We start from the raw sequence: 20,661 nt of genomic DNA on the forward strand, positions 1-20,661 counted from the left end.
ATGGAGATAGTACTTGATATAGTCGACGGGGGCAGTGGAGGGAGTCGGCGTTGTCGGCGGTGAGCTGGTGGTGACTCGAAACCATCGACGGCGAAGACGAATCGAACGCAGAGAAGAAGAGAGTAGGTGCGGCTTGAGTCCAGCGGAGGCAGGGAGGGGAAGCAGGCGGCGCGTCAATGGGAGCTGCGGCCGGGAGCGGCCGTGTACTGTAGCCCTAGCGGCTACCAAGGAGAGCTGGCTACTGGTTCAGTCGAAGCTGATCCATGGCTAGCAAGGAAGATGTGGAATGAGGAGGGAGCTACAGGGGCAGCTGCAGATGGCCGGCGGCGGCAGCTACGGAGCTCGAGGCGGCAGCTCTTTTCTTCCCCTTTTCTCTTCAACGCAATGCTCCTGAGATTTTTGTGTTTCAGGATACTAATACTAGGCTTCTAAGATGGAATTGGTTTTCAAACTTGGGTAGGACTATACGAAGACCGACCTTCGTAGAGGTCTAACTAACGTCCGTCTGTACGACACGTGGCATCTCAACAAACAACTGCCGCCCCGCCGAACGAAATCTCCCGCGTACTTCCCTCCCGCCGCGTACTTCCCGGCCGCTCGCGCATGTACTTCCCGGCCGCTCCCGCGCGCATGCATACAGGAACCAGCTCTACGCTCGCGTATGCATCGCATGCATATGCATGGATTAGCACCACCTCTGCTCGCCCATGAATGCATGGATTAGCACCGCACATGTACTTACTAGCTAGCCGTACAGACGGACAACACACGAGTACAATTCAACTTACATGCGAGTACAGGTACAGTCACGCACACGAGCAGGTACAGTCGTGCACACGAGCAGGTACAGTCACGCACAACACACGAGTATAGTTGAACACACGAGCGAGTAGCAATGGCGAGCCACGCACACGAGCAGGCAGCAGCCGTGCACACGAGCGAGTACAGATCACGCACAACACACGAGTACGATTAAACACACGAGCGAGCATGCAGTGCGATCACACAGTACGAGCGGTGTACAAACGCGCATACGAGCGAGGTACGAGTCGTGAACACAAGCAAGTACATGTACGCACCTACGGTGCACACACGAGCAGGTGCAGGTCGCGCGTAAGTACGAGGTGCAGTCCCGCACACGGCGAGTACGAGTTAGCGAGTAAAGGGAAAACCGCACCAAACACACTAAAAACGAAGTATTTTCGATTGAAACACAGGTACGAGCTAGGTACACACCACAGGTACAATCATACTACTATTGGAAGTACGAAAAAAAAGTATCTCCAAACCTATCAACATGGGATCTAGTTTCGAAGATCTCGACACGAGGATCTCAAAAGTGAAAACGGTTCGTCATTTGGACTTACGGTTCTCAAGATATTTCATTTTGAAAAACCGAATCTAAAAAATAAAGGGAAAAACGCAGCCCCCTCTGCCTTCTCTCTCCTCCCCCATCCCCACCTTGCTTCCCCTTGCGACACGTGGCGAGCAGGGAGACCACTTCCCAGGGATTTTTTGGCACCACAGCGCGCCACTTGTCGCGTGCGGAGTGAGTTGCCTTCCCTTCGCGAAGGTCAGCCTTTTTCTAGAGTTTTCCTTCAAACTTCGTACAGGATAGGTGCTTAATTAATGTTAACACATTAATGGCCCGTTCCTAAACAAAATCGGTCCATGATTTGAACCCGCCGGTACAGGTCTGAACTTAATTCTGCTACCGCCAGCCAATAAACTTCATTAAATTTTGTACGATTCCTCTCATGTATTGCAATCTTTACACGATATAAGAGCATCTCCAGCCGTTTGGCCTCTCCACGCCCAAATTCGGCGATATTTTCGTCCGGATTGGAGGAAACTTTGGCCTGGAGAGGCCCATTTTCCCAGCCGCGAGCCCATGATGGATGTAACGAATTCAGACAAAATTGCCGAGTACGTTCAAACATAAGCGAAATTTAATGATATTTAACATATAGAGGCGAGTTCGTACATAACTACGCCGAATTCGAACATATATTTTTGAATTCGGCGATGGCAAACTAAAATTTAAACTACAGAACGGCCTACTACATGCCGAAATGGCGATAGAACGACGTGTAGTCGCCGCCGTCGTCGTCGTCGCTGGAGCCGGCGTTGTCCTGGGGCGGCGGAGCCTCGTACCGGCGGCTCGTGCCCCGGCCGGCCGTCGCCGGCGCGTGGCGGCGACGGACGGTACATGTCGTCGTCGTGCCGCTGTCCTCGACCTTGACCACCTCCCCGGGCACAACGTTCCTAGCAGCGGATGGTGTGGCGGCGCGGGCGCGCGTTGACGCGCGGCAGCCGCGATCCGGCGGCCGCCGCTGTCTGCTCCGCCTCCTCGCGCTCCCGGTCCCGCCCGGACCACTCCGGTGCGGCGTCTTCGGGAGGGCATTGTCGGCGGGCACCAGGTCCTTCGGCGACCGGCGATCGCCTCCGCCACCGCGGCGTCCTCCCGCGCGCCTCGCCTCCTCCTCGGCCAGCTGGTTTGCGGCGTCCTCCTTCTTTGACGCCTTCCTCTTCCGCCCGCTTGCGGAGAGGACGGCCGGTCGCGGATGACGAGGGCGCCGCTATCGCGCCGTCCGGCCGGCGGTGGCGACGACGGTTCCTTCTTGATGGTCGAAGGAGCCGCCCACTCTCGCTCGAACGGTGGCCGGCGTCGACCCGCCGGATCTGGATGCCGACCGCGAGCCAGAGGAGGAGGAGGACGGCGCCATCCTCCTCGGCATCCAGGAACTACCGTGCCGGCGCGACACGGTAGCCGCCACCGGCGGTGGCATCCCCAGGACGGGGGAGTTTCCGTCCTCGATGTGCGCGAGCACATTCTCGAGGGTGCGGTTAGGCGCGCTCCACCATCGTTTGCGGCCGGCGGCGTTGTTCCTTGCCGGAGGAGGAGGAGGACCGTCGTAGGAGGCCAGTTCGCGTTCGTACCTTCGCCGGAAGAACGCGATCCACGACTCGTGGTTGTCGGGGAAGAAACGCGGATCCGCGCGCTGCTCGTCACTGAGAGTGACGAGCACCTCTCTGATCGCCCGTTCGAGTGCGGCACCGCCCGTTGGCGGCGGCGGGATCGGCACACCGCCTGCGCTCAACCTCCATCCCCCCGGTGCGCGGAAGTCCGGCGGCCGGGTAGCCCGCCGCGTAGAGGAGCCGTCCCTCCCATTGGTGGAGAGAGCGGCGGCCGAAGCCGTTGTTGGCCGCACCGTCGTTCGCCATTGCACGTTCGAGTTCGGGGGAGATTTGGTGGAAGGCGAGTGAGGTGAATGCGGGGCAGACGCGGTAGTTCGGCGATAAATAGAGGAGACGGCATTAACTCGCCGCGTGGAAGCTACGCGGCCGGCGACGTCGACCGGCGCAGAGCTTTACAGCCGCGCGGAAGACGATGCGATGAGGACGATGATCGGTGTCTCTCGCCGACAAGTTGGGGCCACCAGACGCGCGGGAAGTTTCCTCGCCGTTTCGCGCGCTTTTGTTTCGTCCGGAGTCCCGAGAGCTCCCCGGGGGGCCGGGGATGGCGTGGGATCGCCGGATGAATTTAGGCCCAAATCCAGACGAAAACGAGGAACCGGGGGCGCGACTAGGCCGAATTACGCCGTCCGGATGGAAAAAACGTCGTTCGGGAGCCTCGTCGGGGAGACGAGTGGAGATGCTCTGACCTGTTAGATGAATCAGGTCATTAATTGCACTAGGATTCATCGTAGCCACTCAAACAACTCCATGATTACGGGTGTGAACCAGCCTGGGAGTGATTCGTCCGCTCTCCTCTAGAGAGAGACACCTCTATATAGCTTTTGTTTCTTCTTTTTCGCAGATATCACAAGCTCGGAAGAAATGTTCTTTTTCTACCTCTACTACTCTTCATTGTCAAGGTCCTCAGTGTCGGAAATCACCACCACACGACATTCTTGTGGCCTCAACAACGTCCTCCTAAGAGCATCTCCAGTCGCGTCCCCCAAACGGCGTTTGGGGGACGGCGGACAAGAAATGGAGAAAATCGCGTCCCAGTCGCGTCCCCCAAAGCTAAATAGCGCCTCATTTTGTGTCCGGCGTCCCCGGTAGAGACTCTATGTATAGAGTCTCTACGGGGACGCCGGACACAAAATGAGAGCCCATATGCATGCATGCAGCCCCTAGTCCCCGCACACGCCATTCTCTTTCCCCACACTTTCTCTCACCTACTTTTTCCACATGGGTGGTCCCTTCTATTAAAATGCATGCATCCGGACGCCGTTTGAGGACGCGGCTGGAAAGGGTCTCTTTTCTGTACAGATTTTTGATCTCTTTTTGTCCGGCGCGGTCCTAAACGTGCCCCAAATCATTTGTGTCGGACGCTTTTTGAGGGACGCGACTGGAGATGCTCTAAGCGGCCAGTGGTCTGGCCGACACTCGTGAGGCGGCGTTGGCTTGGCCCTCAACGAAGGAGGTACAATGGCGGCGGCCTCATCATCTGTCACCGTCTCCACCACTTTGTCTCACACTCGACATGGATCTTAGAGCAATAGTGAAAAATTTATTGCAGGAATTTTCCTACAATTTCTTTGGCTTTTCTGTGCAATAAAGCGATTTGTAGTTCTAAAATCCTATAGTATTTCTAATCCCGCTGGATTGGATAAGACATGTCATTATCCTGGGATTTTCCTATTCGTCTGTTATGAAATTCCTCTGAATCAAACGACCCTATGATTTATTTCAAAATGCCGGAAACGATAAGTGCCCATATAAAGCATGAGTAGGATTTACACACTGACAATTCTGAGAACTCTATTTGAGTGCACATTTTAATGTGCCTACATTGTCTACATATCCCTGTTTAAAAAAAATTTGTCTACAGATCTACGAGACACTACTGGAATCGGCATAGCAGCTCGGTAAGCGTCCATGTCAGGCGCTGCCGATCTTCACGTCCGGGTTGCGCACCGTCTTGAGCCACATCCCGGCGAGCACCCTGGACGACAGGCTCCATACCACGTCGGGTCGCTGTTGCTGCTGCTGCCTCGCCTTTGCTGCCTGAGACGACGGCGGCGTCTGCACCCTCTTGCCGGCACGACCCGGACCGTGGGCCACCGTCCACTGCATCGCCGTCAGCTTCTGCCGCTCCGCGCGCCAGCTCGCGCTCCCGCCGACACCCGACGAGCTCCTCGTCTGCACTCCACCGACGTGCAGGCTCCTCACTTTGAACCGCCCGCCGCTGATCCCGGCCGCGCCCAGCATCCTCGCCGACTGCACGACGGCGACCATCGGAGCGCCCACTGCCTCGTAGCGCCGGGAAGGGTCGCGCAGCTGGATGGCAGCCACCAGCGTAACGCGGCCGTCCGAGACGCCGCGGGTATCGGACCACTCTTCGCACGGCACGAGCGCGTCGAACACGTCCACGTCCCCCGCAGCTGGTGCTACCTCGAACGGCGGCTCCTCGTCGGCCATGTCGGCCTGGATCATGAGCGCGTCAACCGCCATGGCCTCTAGCTTCTGGACGGAGAATGCGAGCACCTCCTCCAACGTCTCCGGGTCGCTCCCGGCGCTCCAGATGCCGGTGGCGACGCGCTCCCTCCGGCCCTCGGACACTGCTGCGGCGAACTTCCGTACGAGCTGCACGGACCGCGCGGCGCTCGAGCTCGCGCCGCCCTCGGTTCGCCGTCCGCCGATAACGGCCTCCGCAATGCCCTCGAAACCTACCTGCTCGGGCGTCTTTCCGGTAAGGCTTTCCATGCCCCCAAGCGACACCAACTTATCCCTGACCTCGTTAGGGCCGCCCGCGGCAGCCATCTTCTGGAGCACGTCGAACCCAGTCGCGGCCATGGCGCTCGGCAGCACGAAGGGCCTGGACAGCTGCATGGCGAGCATCGGGGGAACGTCTCTGCTTGCCAGAGGCACGTTGAACGGGTTCATGGACAGCAAGAACCCGCCGTCGCGCGTCTGCACCGCCGGGCCAAGGCTCTGTCCCAAGTCTGGCACCACCGGCGGAGTCGCCGCCGCCGCCTCTCTTGATCTCGGCGTCATGGGCTGCTTCAGCTTCCTGTACTTATCGTCGTCCACCGCCTCGAGCTTCCTGAGAAACTCAACGGTGACCATTTCTTCATCAGCATCGAGGTTTGGCTGCTGACCCGTTCCCCTGGGCGACTTCTTCCCGCCGCTGGCCATGAGCGCCTCGATGGCCTCGATCTGGTCGGCGATGGAGTCGAGCTCGCGCAGCACGTCGCGCTGGGCCTGGAAGTGGACGACCTCCTTGACCGTCTCGACGCCCTTGTCCACCACTTCGTACTCCGGGATGGAGGCGTAGTCACCGTCGCCGGCGCCGCTGGCGGTAGAGAGCTCGTCGTCGTCGTCCGCACGCTTGTCGACGTTGAGCCTGTCGAGCAGCTGCCTGTAGGCTCTCATGGAAGGCGAGATGGACGCGTCGGACGCGGAAAGCTTGGGCCCGCTACTCGAGATGCTGAAGGAGTTCTTGCTGTGAGCCCTGGCGCGAGCGGGCGACACGGACACGTCCCTCGACGACGACTTCCCAGTCCCCGCCGGCCCCGCGGCGGCCTGCGTGTAGAGCCGGAGCCCCGCGTCCTCCATGAGCTGAAACCCGAGCCTGAGCAGAAGCTCGCCGCCGGCGGCCTTGCCCGCGAGGCCGTACGCCCTGTCGAACCACCGGACACGGCGCCCCTCGTTGCTCCTCTGGAGGGAGTCGCGCACGAGCTCGCTGACGTCGACGGCGTACGTGCCCAGCCGGATGTCCGGCGCCTCGACGGGGACGACGGACACCACGAACCGGCGCGGCTCGAGCTTGAGCGGCTTCCCGGTGCCCGGCCCGCCGGTGAAGAAGAGGTTGCACTTGACGAAGAGCGTCTCGTCGAACTCCGCGGAGCCGTCGCGGGACACGCGGGCCGGCATCGTCTGCATCGCGCCGTCCCTGGTCTCGGCCTTGCGGATGGCGACGGCGAGGCGGAGGCCGTCCATGGAGGCCGGCACGCCGCGCACCGCCGCCACCTCGACGGAGAAGAGGCACCCGGCCCGGCGCTTCCCGATGTGGGCCAGCGCGCGCACGGGCTTCCAGCTGCGCCACGCGGACGACGGCTGCGATGTGACGGTCCGGTCGGGTGTGGGCTCCCGGCTCCGCGAGTCCGCCGACGCCGCCTCGTCGTCGTCGGCGTGCTTGTGCGGAGGAGGCCTGGAGCGCGGGCCGAGCCAGGAGGAGAGCGAGAGGCGCGACGAGCGCGCACGCCGGCCCTCCCGCCCCGCCCCGTCCACGATGCGCGGGCCGTCGTCGCCGGACCGCGCGATGGCGAGCGACGCGGTGCGGCGGTGGATGGCGTTGGGGCGGTCGAGGTAGTCGCTGATCCCGAGGCCGCTGCCGCTTACTCCGGCCATGTGGGCGCACCTCGCACGTTCCTTGCTCTAGCTGACTGGCTGGCTGGCTAGCTAGCTCGCTCGCCGCCCTGCTGGACCGGCCGCCTATCCACAGTTCCACTTCCACGCACGCTTGGCCAAAGGTTTTCTCGATCGGAGCTGGACCAGGAGGTGGTGGTGCGGATCGCGAAAGATATAGCTTTCGATCCGCTCCGATTCTGGCGTCGTGTACCACGTTGGCGCCAAGGGAAGTTGAATCATCCGGGCCAAGCTAGCTAACTACCATTACCGTCGGCCAAAGCGCGCGAAACGTCGTCGGACTCGCACGTCGGTTGGTTCCATCCATGGCTGAGGAAGCTGGAGCGTGGATAGACGACCCTTGGCCACGGGAACTGGTTATGGACGATCACGGGGCAAAGTTGATTGTGATCCGGCGTTAATGCGGCGGGAAACACACGCATCGTTTTTACTCCGATGCGAGCCACTGGAGCAGGATGGGCCAGGCGTGTCGTCTTGCCCGCTGTCTCGCGGTCCCGTACAAGTTGGAGCGTTCCGATTCGCACGGGTACTTTACCCGGTTTGGATTGCGTTATGTGACGCCGGGATGGTGCACGTTCGTATGTCTGGTTCTGGGTACGATGGGAACGTTCCGATTCGTTTGGCAGGTCCTTTCGAGGAGCAGTCCCTGGTGGGTACCCGGTCGATTATTGAGTGTGCACTGCGGCCAGGGTTTGGACTATGGAGTACGTGTGCACCCAATAAGGTTCACTATCTTTAATTAGTCGTCGAAACCGGGACCCCCACAACCACACGACGTCGTCTTTGAGGCGGCGGCGAGCAAAACCCTATCCCCCCCACTTCTACCCAGCCCTGACCGTCTCCAGCGCCTGCCTTCCACCATTGTTGAAGGACGTCTTTGGGTCTCTTGGATCGAACAATGACGACGCTCGGCACCGTTCTCTGTTAGGGGCATCGTTATTGGATCAAACGCAGGAAGGTCAGACGGTGGAGCGACGTGGCATTGAACGCATCAACGACAACAAGTCTCAAATGTATAGCGCAATAAGCTTTTGACGCTGGATGTGGTGATGGATGTGCATGGCGATGGCTCTATCTAGCGCTATGGTGGGGTGGTTGGAAGGGACAAGGTCAATGTGTATACGGCGCACTGGGGTCTGCTGGAGCGGTGCGACAATTTTAAATGATGTCTGTATGACCAACGTATACAACCCTGATTGCGTGCATCCCTCTTCACCAAGCTTAGCTTAACGTTTTATCTTGTAACGCTTACGTGAACAATTAATTTAAAAAAATTACGTGCATCATTTTGATGCAGAGCCCATGTAAACCGTCTATTCAACTTTAAAAGTGTAGTCATAGATTCTTCGGTCTCGAGCATTCGTTAGGAAATTTCAAACCTCTATTCTCCAAAACCAAACTGACCAAGTCCATTACACATTTGTTGGTTATTTGAAAGAGTGTATCATGTTTGTATCTTGTCGAATTGCACTAAGCAAGTGTGGTAGTCAGCACGGTACACCTGTTTTAGATCATGTGTATAGGTGTGAAATAAGTATATGGCTCTAATCATAGTTACCCCCTTGTCAAAAATTTAAATCTTGCGAGCCCTCGTGGCTTCGGATTGATTGATATGTTATCTTGTAAGGCTTCCGCAAATAATAAACAAAAAAATCTATTGCATTGTTTTGATGCATAGAACGGGCTACAAGCCTACAACCTTCATTTTGGGGGGAAATTTTGATGCCTCCATACATGGAAAACCAAACTGACCAAGTCTAGTACTCATCTCTACACGTTTGCTGTTGGTGAGTACTTGAAAGAGTCTAGCCTGTTTTTATCTTGTCAAAGCAAGTGTGGTAGTCAGCCCATCGGATAAGGATTGTCGCTACAGAAAAGATTGAAGACACAGTCAAAAAAAAAAAGATTGAAGATCTTTAGTCGTTGACTATTGATTCTTGACCGTTCGTCACGGTGGCAGACGCAGGAGATTTGAATAGGAGTTCGCAGTGACGCAGTGCTTGTTCAAGGGAAGAGGCCGTCCGTACCGTACCGTACGTGGCACCGAGATCTAGTTACGCGCGCGGGAAGAAAGTGCGCCGTTGTTTCTCTCCTCCATGGCGCGCGCGTACGTACGTGTAGCTGGCATTTGCCGCGACGGCCAGCAGCGCATTTTACACACGCGCGCTTATCGCCGGCAGATGCGGCGGTTCAGTCCACGTTCGTGTATCGACCAACCTGCGGTGGACGGGGTATCAGTATCACACCATGACAGGATGATCATGGGAACGTGCCTAGCCTGATTGACTTTTGTGAACTGTGCACCGGTGGTAGATCGTATTTTCTGATCGCTTGCACGTCGTCGTTTCGAGGTGGTGCGGTGGTGGTGGGTCGGTTGAGCAGCTCAACTTTGAGCTGTGACCATTTCTTTCAACTATCTGAAAACACGGAAGCTGTGACCTGTGTTACTAAGAGCATCTCCAGCCGCGTCCCCCAAACCGTCCCCCAAGTCGCCGGATTGAACGTTTGCGGAACTTATTTCGTTGGTGCCGCGTTTGGGGGACGTCGCTCCCCAGTCGCGTCCCCAAAACGCCCAAACATTAAAAATATTTTAAATAGATAGAATAAAACTCTTTACTAATATTCAAATCGGTTCAACATAAACAAAATACATATAAAACTTCGAAAAAACATAATTAAATTACATATAAATTATTTTAAACTACTACTTCTTCTTCTTCGATGATGGCCCCGCCTCGTCGTCGTCATCACGGTGGCGCTTCCTGCTCGTCACCTCTTCCGAAGAGGCGGTGTCGGCCGACGCGTCGGAGTCCTCCTCGTTGTCGCCGGTGCTCGCCGGCTGCGCCTTGGCCTTGGCCTTGGCCTTGGCGGTATTGGCCTTCGCGTCCGCCTCCGCCTTCGCACGGGCCACCGCCGCCTCCTCTGACCCTTCTTCCTCCGCATCCTCCTCCACGCCCATCCATTCCTCCGCGCTGTCAAGTGGCGGGAGGGAATCGTCGTCGCTGGCCGGGGCGTCGGAGCTTTCTCCCACCAATGGCGTCATCCGGCGAGGCTTTCCCTCGCTGGAGGTGTCGGACGGGAGCTCGGAGATGTAGCTCATCGTCGCCGGAGGTGTCGGATGCGGCCGGTGAAGATCCAAAAGCGCCGACGTACGGGTCTTATTGAGCGCGGATCAACGGCGGCGCGAAGTCGAAAAGAGCAGCGGTTGCTCTTCCGAGGAGTCCCGACTCCATTCCGGCGGTTGCCGCGTCGTCGACGCGGTTGCCAATGCGATGGTTCCGCTTCCCGGCAACTGCACCGTCGCTACGTAGGCGGCGGCTGATCGTCCCAGCCGCTGACGCGTCGGGCCCGCGTCGGTTCGCCTCGCTTTTCGGTGTGTCCGGCGTCCCCGGAGCGTCCCCTGTGGGACGGGGACGGGCTCGGGGCGCCGGACACCGTATCGAGCCGCGCCGGACAAAAATGGGCTTTGGGGGACGCGGCTGGAACGGTTTTTTTGTCCGGCGCGCCCCAAATTCCTTTGGGGGACGGTTTGGGGGACGCGGCTGAAGATGCTCTAAGCTGTACGGTACGGTGTGTGCACGGCAGATGCGATTGGGATATATTTGGTCGATGCATCTTTTCGCTTGCCCGAGTCCAGAGAACGTGACAACCTGCCTTTTTAATCTGGGAACAAGTCGACGCCGCTGATCACTGAACAGATAGTCACCTCAAAACTAAGGTCAGCTTTTGATTTTTCCGATAAAAAGAAATATATTAATATCATGAAAATACCATATTAAGTCTAGCTTCTCCAACCAGGACCGGCTCTGGTCCAGGGCAAAAGAGCGATGGCCTAGAGCCCGAGCAAAATAGGGCAAAGTAGACGGGGAGAAAAGGGGGCCCGTCCATGATCCATTCATCAATGATCCATCGCGTCCAGCTATACCTGGCCATGGGCAGCCCAGCCCGGTCGGCCCGACCCAAAATTCCCGAGCCAAGCCCGACCCGACCATGCCTCTGGGTCGGGCCTGGGCCTGATTTTTTGGCACAACGGTTGGGACTGGGCCTTGATTTTATGCGATTTACTGAAGCGGTCGGTCTGAGGCCCGATGGGCTTCTTTGTGATGGGCCGAGCTTGGGCCTATTTTTGGGCCCGACGGTCGGGTCGGACCAGGCCTAGGCCAAGATTTTCCACATCGGGCTTTGGTTGGCCCAGCCCAAGAAATGCCCGGGTATACGTCCAACAACCACACAATGACGCACATAGAAGTAGAAGTCCAGAGTTCAGACGAATCGTTTTCTCGATGAATCGAGCACGGAGATGTTGATAGAGAGGCCTCCCCTATGCCAAGGAGGAGTGTTGATGTCGATTGCGTCAATTTCCCCTTCACCGGATGCTCTGGTGATGCATGACCTGCCCTCTCCCGGAGTAGGAGAGGACTTTCGCCTCCGCCGTCGCTTCTGTAAATCTTGGAAAAAATATGGTGTAGGTTTTCTGGCGAGACGGTGGCTCTATCGAAAGGAGGGATCGAGACAGTGCTGAAAGAACATCTCTCATAATATGTTTTGTGTGTTTGATGTCAACGTATGTGATACACTAATGTTTGGTTAAGTGGTACAGGGATTATATAGGTACATGTATGTATGTGTGATGGATGTGGTGAGTCGTGTCAAAAAGAAGCTGTAACAGGATCACCAGGCCGGATATTCCGGGCCGGATATTTCCAAAATATCCGGCCCCCCTTTTTTCGTCTAAGGACTTGAGAATTTGTGGCTCAGTACTCCCTGGACATGGGTCGGAAAATTGCCCGGACATTTGCCCGGATTTGCCCCAGGGCCGGATAATCCGGGCCGGATATTTCCAAAATATCCGGGGCCCCCAAAATCGGCTAAGGACCTGAGGCAATGTGGCTCTGGACAGGGGCCGGACATTTGGCCGGATTTTCCCAGAGGCCGGACTTTTGGTTGGGCCGGATTATCCGGCCCTAACTTAGGCCGGATTATCCGCCCCCCCGGAAGCTCCAACGGCTGGAATTTGGAGGGGGTATTTATACCCCCCCTCCCCTTCTTCTACCTTGCTCCTTGCTCAATCATAGCACAAAAATCTGCTAAGCTTCACCACCATTAGAGCCACCTCAAGAACACAAGATTTGCAAGATCTCCTTCCTCCCCCAACCAAAGCTCTTGATCTTTGGAGATTCGAAGGAGAAGACACCAATCTACATCCTCACCGAAGCGATTTACATTTCCCCCTCATTTGTTTGAGGGCCCTCTTGCTAGTGTTCCTCTTTGGTTCCCTAGTTGATTGTTGTTGATGTGTTGTTGTTGATTGTTATATTGTTACAGATTTGGGAGCCTCCAATTCGGTTGTGGATGTTGATACGTCCCAAACGTATCTATAATTTCTTATGTTCCATGCTACTTTTATGATGATACTCACATATTTTATACACATTATATGTCATTATTATGCATTTTCCGGTACTAACCTATTGACGAGATGCCGAAGAGCCGCTTGTCTGTTTTCTGCTGTTTTTGGTTTCAGAAATCCTAGTAAGGAAATATTCTCGGAATTGGACGAAATCAACGCCCAGGGTCCTATTTTTACACGAAGCTTCCAGAAGACCGAAGAGGAAACGAAGTGGGGGCACGAGGTGGCGACACAATAGGGCGGCGCGGCCCAAGCCCTGGCCGCGCCGGCCTACTGTGTGGGCCCCTCGTGACGCCCCTTGACTTTCCCTTCTGCCTACTTAAAGTCTTCGTCACGAAACCCCAGTACCGAGAGCCACGATACGGAAAACCTTCCAGAGACGCCGCCGCCGCCAATCCCATCTCGGGGGATTCAGGAGCTCGCCTCGGCACCCTGCCGGAGAGGGGAATCATCTCCCGGAGGTCTCTTCATCGCCATGATCGCCTCCGGATCGATGTGTGAGTAGTCCACCCCCGGACTATGGGTCCATAGCGATAGCTAGATGGTTGTCTTCTCCTCATTGTGATATCATGTTAGATCTTGTGAGCTGCCTATCATGATCAAGATCATCTATTTGTAATGCTACATGTTGTGTTTGTTGGGATCCGATGAATATTGAATACTATGTCAAGTTGATTATCGATCTATCATATATGTTATTTATGTTCTTGCATGCTCTCCGTTGCTAGTAGAGGCTCGGCCAAGTTGATACTTGTGACTCCAAGAGGGAGTATTTATGCTCGATAGTGGGTTCATGCCTCCATTAAATCCGGGACGATGACGGAAAGTTCTAAGGTTGTGGATGTGATGTTGCTACTAGGGATAAAACATCGATGCTTTGTCTAAGGATATTTGTGTTGATTACATTACGCACCATACTTAATGCAATTGTCTTTTGTTTACAACTTAATACTGGAGGGGGTTCGGATGATAACCTGAAGGTGGACATTTTAGGCATAGATGCGTGCTGGATAGCGGTCTATGTACTTTGTCGTAATGCCCTGATTAAATCTCATAGTACTCATCATGATATATGTATGTGCATTGTTATGCCTTCTTTATTTGTCAATTGCCCAACTCGTAATTTGTTCACCCAACATCTCGTTATCTTATGGGAGAGACACCACTAGTGATCCGTGGATCGATGTCTACGTTCCCCTCCTTTCTCGTAGACGGTGTTGGGCCTCCAAGAGTAGAGGTTTGTAGAACGAGCAGCAAGTTTCCCTTAAGTGGATACCCAAGGTTTATCGAACTCGAGGAGGAAGAGGTCAAAGATATCCCTCTCATGCAACCCCGCAACCACAAAGCAAGAAGTCTCTTGTGTCCCCAACACACCTAATAGGTGCACTAGTTCGGCGAAGAGATAGTGAAATACAGGTGGTATGAATAAGTATGAGCAAGTAGCAACGGTGCCGGAAAAGTGCTTGGCGTGTAGTTGATGGTGGTGGTATTGCAGCGAGTAGTAACGCAATAGAAACAAGTAAACAAGCAGTAGTAACGCAGCGAGTAGTAACTCAGCAGTATTTAGGAACAAGGCCTAGGGAATAGACTTTCACTAGTGGACACTCTCAACATCGATCACATAACGTAACGTATAAATGCATACTCTACACTTTTGTTGGATGATGAACATATTGCGTAGGATTACACGAACCCTCAATGCCGGAGTTAACAAGCTCCACAATAATGCTCATGTTTAAGTAACCTTTAGTGTAAGATAGATCAACGCTACTAAACCAAGTACTAGCATAGCATGCACTCTGTCACCTTCATGCATATGTAGGAGGAATAGATCACATCAATATTATCATAGCAATAGTTAACTCCATAATCTACAAGAGATCATGATCATAGCATAAACCAAGTACTAACACGGTGCACGCACTGTCACCTTTGCACACATGCAGGAGGAATAAACTACTTTAATAACAAATCACTAGAGTAGCACATGGATAAATTGTGATACAACATGCTGCAATCTTAAAGAGATATAAATAAGCACCTCACTATGCCATTCAATGAGTAAGTATTCTGTGAAATCTAGCCTAAGAGACCCACACGGTGCACACACTCGTCACCTTTACACACGTGGGACGAGGAGTCTCCGGAGATCACATAAGTAAAACCCACTTGACTAGCATAATGACATCTAGATTACAAGCATCATCATATGAATCTCAATCATGTAAGGCAGCTCATGAGATTATTGTATTGACACACATAGGAGAGAGATGAACCACATAGCTACCGGTACAGCCCCGAGCCTCGATGGAGAACTACTCCCTCCTCATGGGAGCAAGCAGCGGTGATGAAGATGGCGGTGGAGATGGCAGCGGTGTCGATGGAGAAGCCTTCCGGGGCACTTCCCCGTTCCGGCAGCCGTGCCGGAACGGAGATCCTGTCCCCCGGATCTTGGCTTCGCGATGGCGGCGGCTCCGGCAGGTTTCGTGGGTTTCGTCAATTGGTCTCGGGTTTTCTCGATCCAGGGGCTTTATATAGGCGAAGAGGCGGCGCGAGAGGGCCGACGGGGGGACGACACCATAGGGCGGCGCGGCCGGGGCCTCGGGCCGCGCCGGCCTAGGGTCCGGGGGCCCGGTGCCCCCCTCCGGTCCTTCCCGGTGTTCTGGATGCTTCCGGTGAAAATAGGAACTTTGGCGTTGATTTCGTCCGATTCCGAGAATATTTCGTTACTAGGATTTCCGAAACCAAAAACAGCAGAAAACAGAGAACCGGCACTTCCGGCATCTTGTTAATAGGTTAGTTCCGGAAAATGCACGAATATGACATAAAGTGTGCATAAAACATGTAGATAACATCAATAATGTGGCATGGAACACAAGAAATTATCGATACGTTGGAGACGTATCGGCATCCCCAAGCTTAGTTCTGCTCGTCCCGAGAGGTAAAACGATAACAAAGATAATTTTCGGAGTGACATGCCATCATAAACTTGATCATACTATTTGTACAAGCATATGTAGAGAATGCAGCGATCAAAACAATGTATATGACATGGGTAAACAACTGAATCATAAAGCAAAGACTTTTCATGAATAGCACTTCAAGACAAGCATCAATAAGTCTTGCATAAGAGTTAACTCATAAAGCAATAATTCAAAGTAAAGGCATTGAAGCAACACAAAGGAAGATGAAGTTTCAGCGGTTGCTTTCAACTTGTAACATGTATATCTCATGGATAATTGTCAACATATAGTAATATAACAAGTACAATATGCAAGTATGTAAGAATCAATGCACAGTTCACACAAGTGTTTGCTTCTTGAGGTGGAGAGAAATAGGTGAACTGACTCAACATAAAAGTAAAGAGAATGGTCCTCCATAGAGGAAAGCATCGATTGCTATATTTGTGCTAGAGCTTTGATTTTGAAAACATAAAGAGAGCATAAAAGTAAAGTTTTGAGAGGTGTTTGTTGTTGTCAACGAATGGTAGCGGGTACTCTAACCCCTTGCCAGACAAACCTTCAAAGAGCGGCTCCCATTTTATTTTATTTTTGGATGGCACTCCTTCCAACCTTTCTTTCACAAACCATGGCTAACCGAATCCTCGGGTGCCTGCCAACAATCTCATACCATGAAGGAGTTCCTTTTTATTTTAGTTTTATTATGATGACACTCCTCCCAACCTTTGCTTACACAAGCCATGGCTAACCGAATCCTTCGGGTGCCGTCCAACAATCACATACCATGGAGGAGTGTCTATTTTTGGTTAATTAATTTGGGACTGGGAATCCTATTGCCAGCTCTTTTTGCAAAATTATTGGATAAGCGGATGAAGCCACTAGTCCATTGGTGAAAGTTGCCCAACAAGATTGAAAGATAAACACCACATACTTCCTCATGAGCTATAAAACATTGACACAAATCAGAGGTAATAAATTTTGAATTGTTTAAAGGTAGCACTCAAGCAATTTACTTTGGAATGGCGGAGAAATACCATGTAGTAGGTAGGTATGGTGGACACAAATGGCATAGTGGTTGGCTCAAGTATTTGGATGCATGAGAAGTATTCCCTCTCGATACAAGGTTTAGGCTAGCAAGGTTGTTTGAGGCAAACACAAGGATGAACTAGTACAGCAAAACTCACATAAAAGACATATTACAAGTATTATAAGACTATACATCGTCTTCCTTGTTGTTCAAACACCTTACTAGAAATTATCTAGACCTTAGAGAGACCAATTATGCAAACCAAATTTTAGCATGCTCTATGTATTTCTTCACTAATAGGTGCAAAGTATATGATGCAAGAGCTTAAACATGAGCACAACAATTGCAAAGTATCACATTACCCAAGACATTATAGCAATTACTACATGTATCATTTTCCAATTCCAACCATATAACAATTTAACGAAGAGGAAACTTCGCCATGAATATTATGAGCTAAGAACACATGTGTTCATATGAACCAGCGGAGCGTGTCTCTCTCCCACTCAAGCATGATGTAATCCAATTTATTCAAACACAAACAAAAACAAAAGCAAACAAACGGACGCTCCAAGAAAAAGCACATAAGATGTGATGGAATAAAAATATAGTTTCAGGGGAGGAACCCGATAATGTTGTCGATGAAGAAGGGGATGCCTTGGGCATCCCCAAGCTTAGACGCTTGAGTCTTCTTGATATATGCAGGGATGAACCACCGGGGCATCCCCAAGCTTAGAGCTTTCACTCTCCTTAATCATAGTATATCATACTCCTCTCTTGACCCTTGAAAACTTCCTCCACACCAAACTCGAAACAACTCATTAGAGGGTTAGTGCACAATATAAATTGACATATTCAGAGGTGACACAATCATTCTTAACACTTCTGGACATTGCATAATGCTACTGGACATTAATGGATCAAAGAAATTCATCCAACATAGCGAAAGAGGCAATGCGAAATAAAAGGCAGAATCTGTCAAAACAGAACAGTTCGTATTGACGAATTTTAAAATGGCACCAGACTTGCTCAAATGAAAATGCTCAAATTGAATGAAAGTTGCGTACATATCTGAGGATCATGCACGTAAATTGGCATAATTTTCTGAGCTTCCTGCAGGGCAGTGGGCTCAGATTCGTGACAGCAAAGAAATCTGGAACTGCGCAGTAATCCAAATCTAGTACTTACTTTTCTATCAACGACTTTACTTGGCACAACAAAACACAAAACTAAGATAAGGAGAGGTTGCTACAGTAGTAAACAACTTCCAAGACACAAATATAAAACAAAGTACTGTAGCAAAATAACACATGGGTTATCTCCCAAGAAGTTCTTTTCTTTATAGCCATTAAGATGGGCTCAGCAGTTTTAATGATGCACTCGCAAAAGATAGTATGTGAAGCAAAAGAGAGCATCAAGAGGCAAATTCAAAACACATTTAAGTCTAACATGCTTCCTATGCATAGGAATCTTGTAAATAAACAAGTTCATGAGGAGCAAAGTAACAAGCATAGGAAGATAAAACAAGTATAGCTTCAAAAATTTCAGCACATAGAGAGGTGTTTTAGTAACATGAAAATTTCTACAACCATATTTTCCTCTCTCATAATAACTTTCAGTAGCATCATGAGCAAACTCAACAATATAACTATCAAATGAAACATTCTTATCATGAGTCTCATGCATAAAATTATTACTACTCCCAACATAAGCATAATCAATTTTATTAGTTGTAGTGGGAGCAAATTCAACAAAGTAGCTATCATTATTATTCTCATCATCAAATATAGGAGGCATATTGTAATCATAATCAAATTCACTCTCCATAGTAGGTGGCACCAAAAGACCACTATCATTATAATCATCATAAATAGGAGGTAAAGAATCATCAAAGTAAATTTTCTCCTCAATGCTTGGGGGACTAAAAAGATCATGAAAACCAGCTTCCCCAAGCTTAGAACTTTCTATATTATTGTCAACAATGGTGTTCAAAGCGTTCATACTAATATTACTACCAGCATGCAAAGAAGATTTCATAGGTTTTTTAATTTTCGCATCAAACAACCCATGTTTTAAATCAGGAAATAGAATAAGAAGCTCACTCTTGTACATTATGCCAAACTAGTGTAAACAAGAAACAAAAAGTTGCAATTGCAGGATCTAAAGGAAATAGCTTCGAGCACACACACAACGGCGCCGTAAAAATACTTTACCCGAGACCGTAGTATGAGAGCCTTTTACCTTTCCTCCCCGGCAACGGCGCCGTAAAAGTAGCTTGATGTCTACGTTCCCCCTCCTTTCCGTAGACAGTGTTGGGCCTCCAAGAGTAGAGGTTTGTAGAACAGCAGCAAGTTTCCCTTAAGTGGATACCCAAGGTTTATCGAACTCGTGGAGGAAGAGGTCAAAGATATCCCTCTCATGCAACCCCGCAACCACAAAGCAAGAAGTCTCTTGTGTCCCCAACACACCTAATAGGTGCACTAGTTCGGCGAAGAGATAGTGAAATACAGGTGGTATGAATAAGTATGAGCAAGTAGCAACGGTGCCGGAAAAGTGCTTGGCGTGTAGTTGATGGTGGTGGTATTGCGGCAAGTAGTAACGCAAGAAACAAGAAACAAGCGATAGTAGTAACGCAGCAGTAGTAACTCAGCGAGTATTTAGGAACAAGGCCTAGGGAATAGACTTTCACTAGTGGACACTCTCAACATCGATCACATAACAGAACAGTATAAATGCATACTCTACACTTTTGTTGGATGATGAACATATTGCGTAGGATTACACGAACCCTCAATGCCGGAGTTAACAAGCTCCACAATAATGCTCATGTTTAAGTAACCTTTAGTGTAAGATAGATCAACGCTACTAAACCAAGTACTAGCATAGCATGCACACTCGTCACCTTCATGCATATGTAGGAGGAATAGATCACATCAATATTATCATAGCAATAGTTAACTCCATAATCTACAAGAGATCATGATCATAGCATAAACCAAGTACTAACACGGTGCACGCACCGTCACCTTTGCACACATGCAGGAGGAATAAACTACTTTAATAACAAATCACTAGAGTAGCACATGGATAAATTGTGATACAACATGCTGCAATCTTAAAGAGATATAAATAAGCACCTCACTATGCCATTCAATGAGTAAGTATTCCGTGAAATCTAGCCTAAGAGACCCACACGGTGCACACACTCGTCACCTTTACACACGTGGGACGAGGAGTCTCCGGAGATCACATAAGTAAAACCCACTTGACTAGCATAATGACATCTAGATTACAAGCATCATCATATGAATCTCAATCATGTAAGGCAGCTCATGAGATTATTGTATTGACACACATAGGAGAGAGATGAACCACATAGCTACCGGTACAGCCCCGAGCCTCGATGGAGAACTACTCCCTCCTCATGGGAGCAAGCAGCGGTGATGAAGATGGCGGTGGAGATGGCAGCGGTGTCGATGGAGAAGCCTTCCGGGGCACTTCCCCGTTCCGGCAGCGTGCCGGAACAGAGATCCCGTCCCCGCATCTTGGCTTCGCGATGGCGGCGGCTCCGGCGGTGTTTCGTGGGTTTCGTCAATTGGTCTCGGGTTTTCTGATCCAGGGGCTTTATATAGGCGAAGAGGCGGCGCAGAGGGCTCGACGGGGGGACGACACCATAGGGCGGCGCGGCCGGGCCTCGGGCCGCGCCGGCCTAGGGTCTGGGGGCCCAGTGCCCCCCCTCTGGTCCTTCCCGGGTGTTCTGGATGCTTCCGGTGAAAATAGGAACTTTGGCGTTGATTTCGTCCGATTCCGAGAATATTTCGTTACTAGGATTTCTGAAACCAAAAACAGCAGAAAACAGGACTGGCACTTCGGCATCTTGTTAA

At 51.7% G+C, this 20,661-nt stretch overlaps 1 protein-coding gene across 1 annotated transcript; it reads right to left on the reverse strand.

Annotated features, from left to right (window-relative positions):
- Positions 1-4,672: 4,672 nt before the first annotated feature.
- LOC124708698 (protein PLASTID MOVEMENT IMPAIRED 1-like) lies at positions 4,673-7,420 on the reverse strand. Its single transcript, XM_047240371.1, has one exon. The coding sequence runs from the start codon at positions 7,360-7,362 to the stop codon at positions 4,891-4,893; it is 2,472 nt and encodes an 823-aa protein (XP_047096327.1). The 5' UTR covers positions 7,363-7,420; the 3' UTR covers positions 4,673-4,890.
- Positions 7,421-20,661: the final 13,241 nt, after the last annotated feature.

This window comes from Lolium rigidum, chromosome 4, assembly GCF_022539505.1.
Source record: "Lolium rigidum isolate FL_2022 chromosome 4, APGP_CSIRO_Lrig_0.1, whole genome shotgun sequence".
Lineage (NCBI taxonomy): Eukaryota > Viridiplantae > Streptophyta > Magnoliopsida > Poales > Poaceae > Lolium > Lolium rigidum.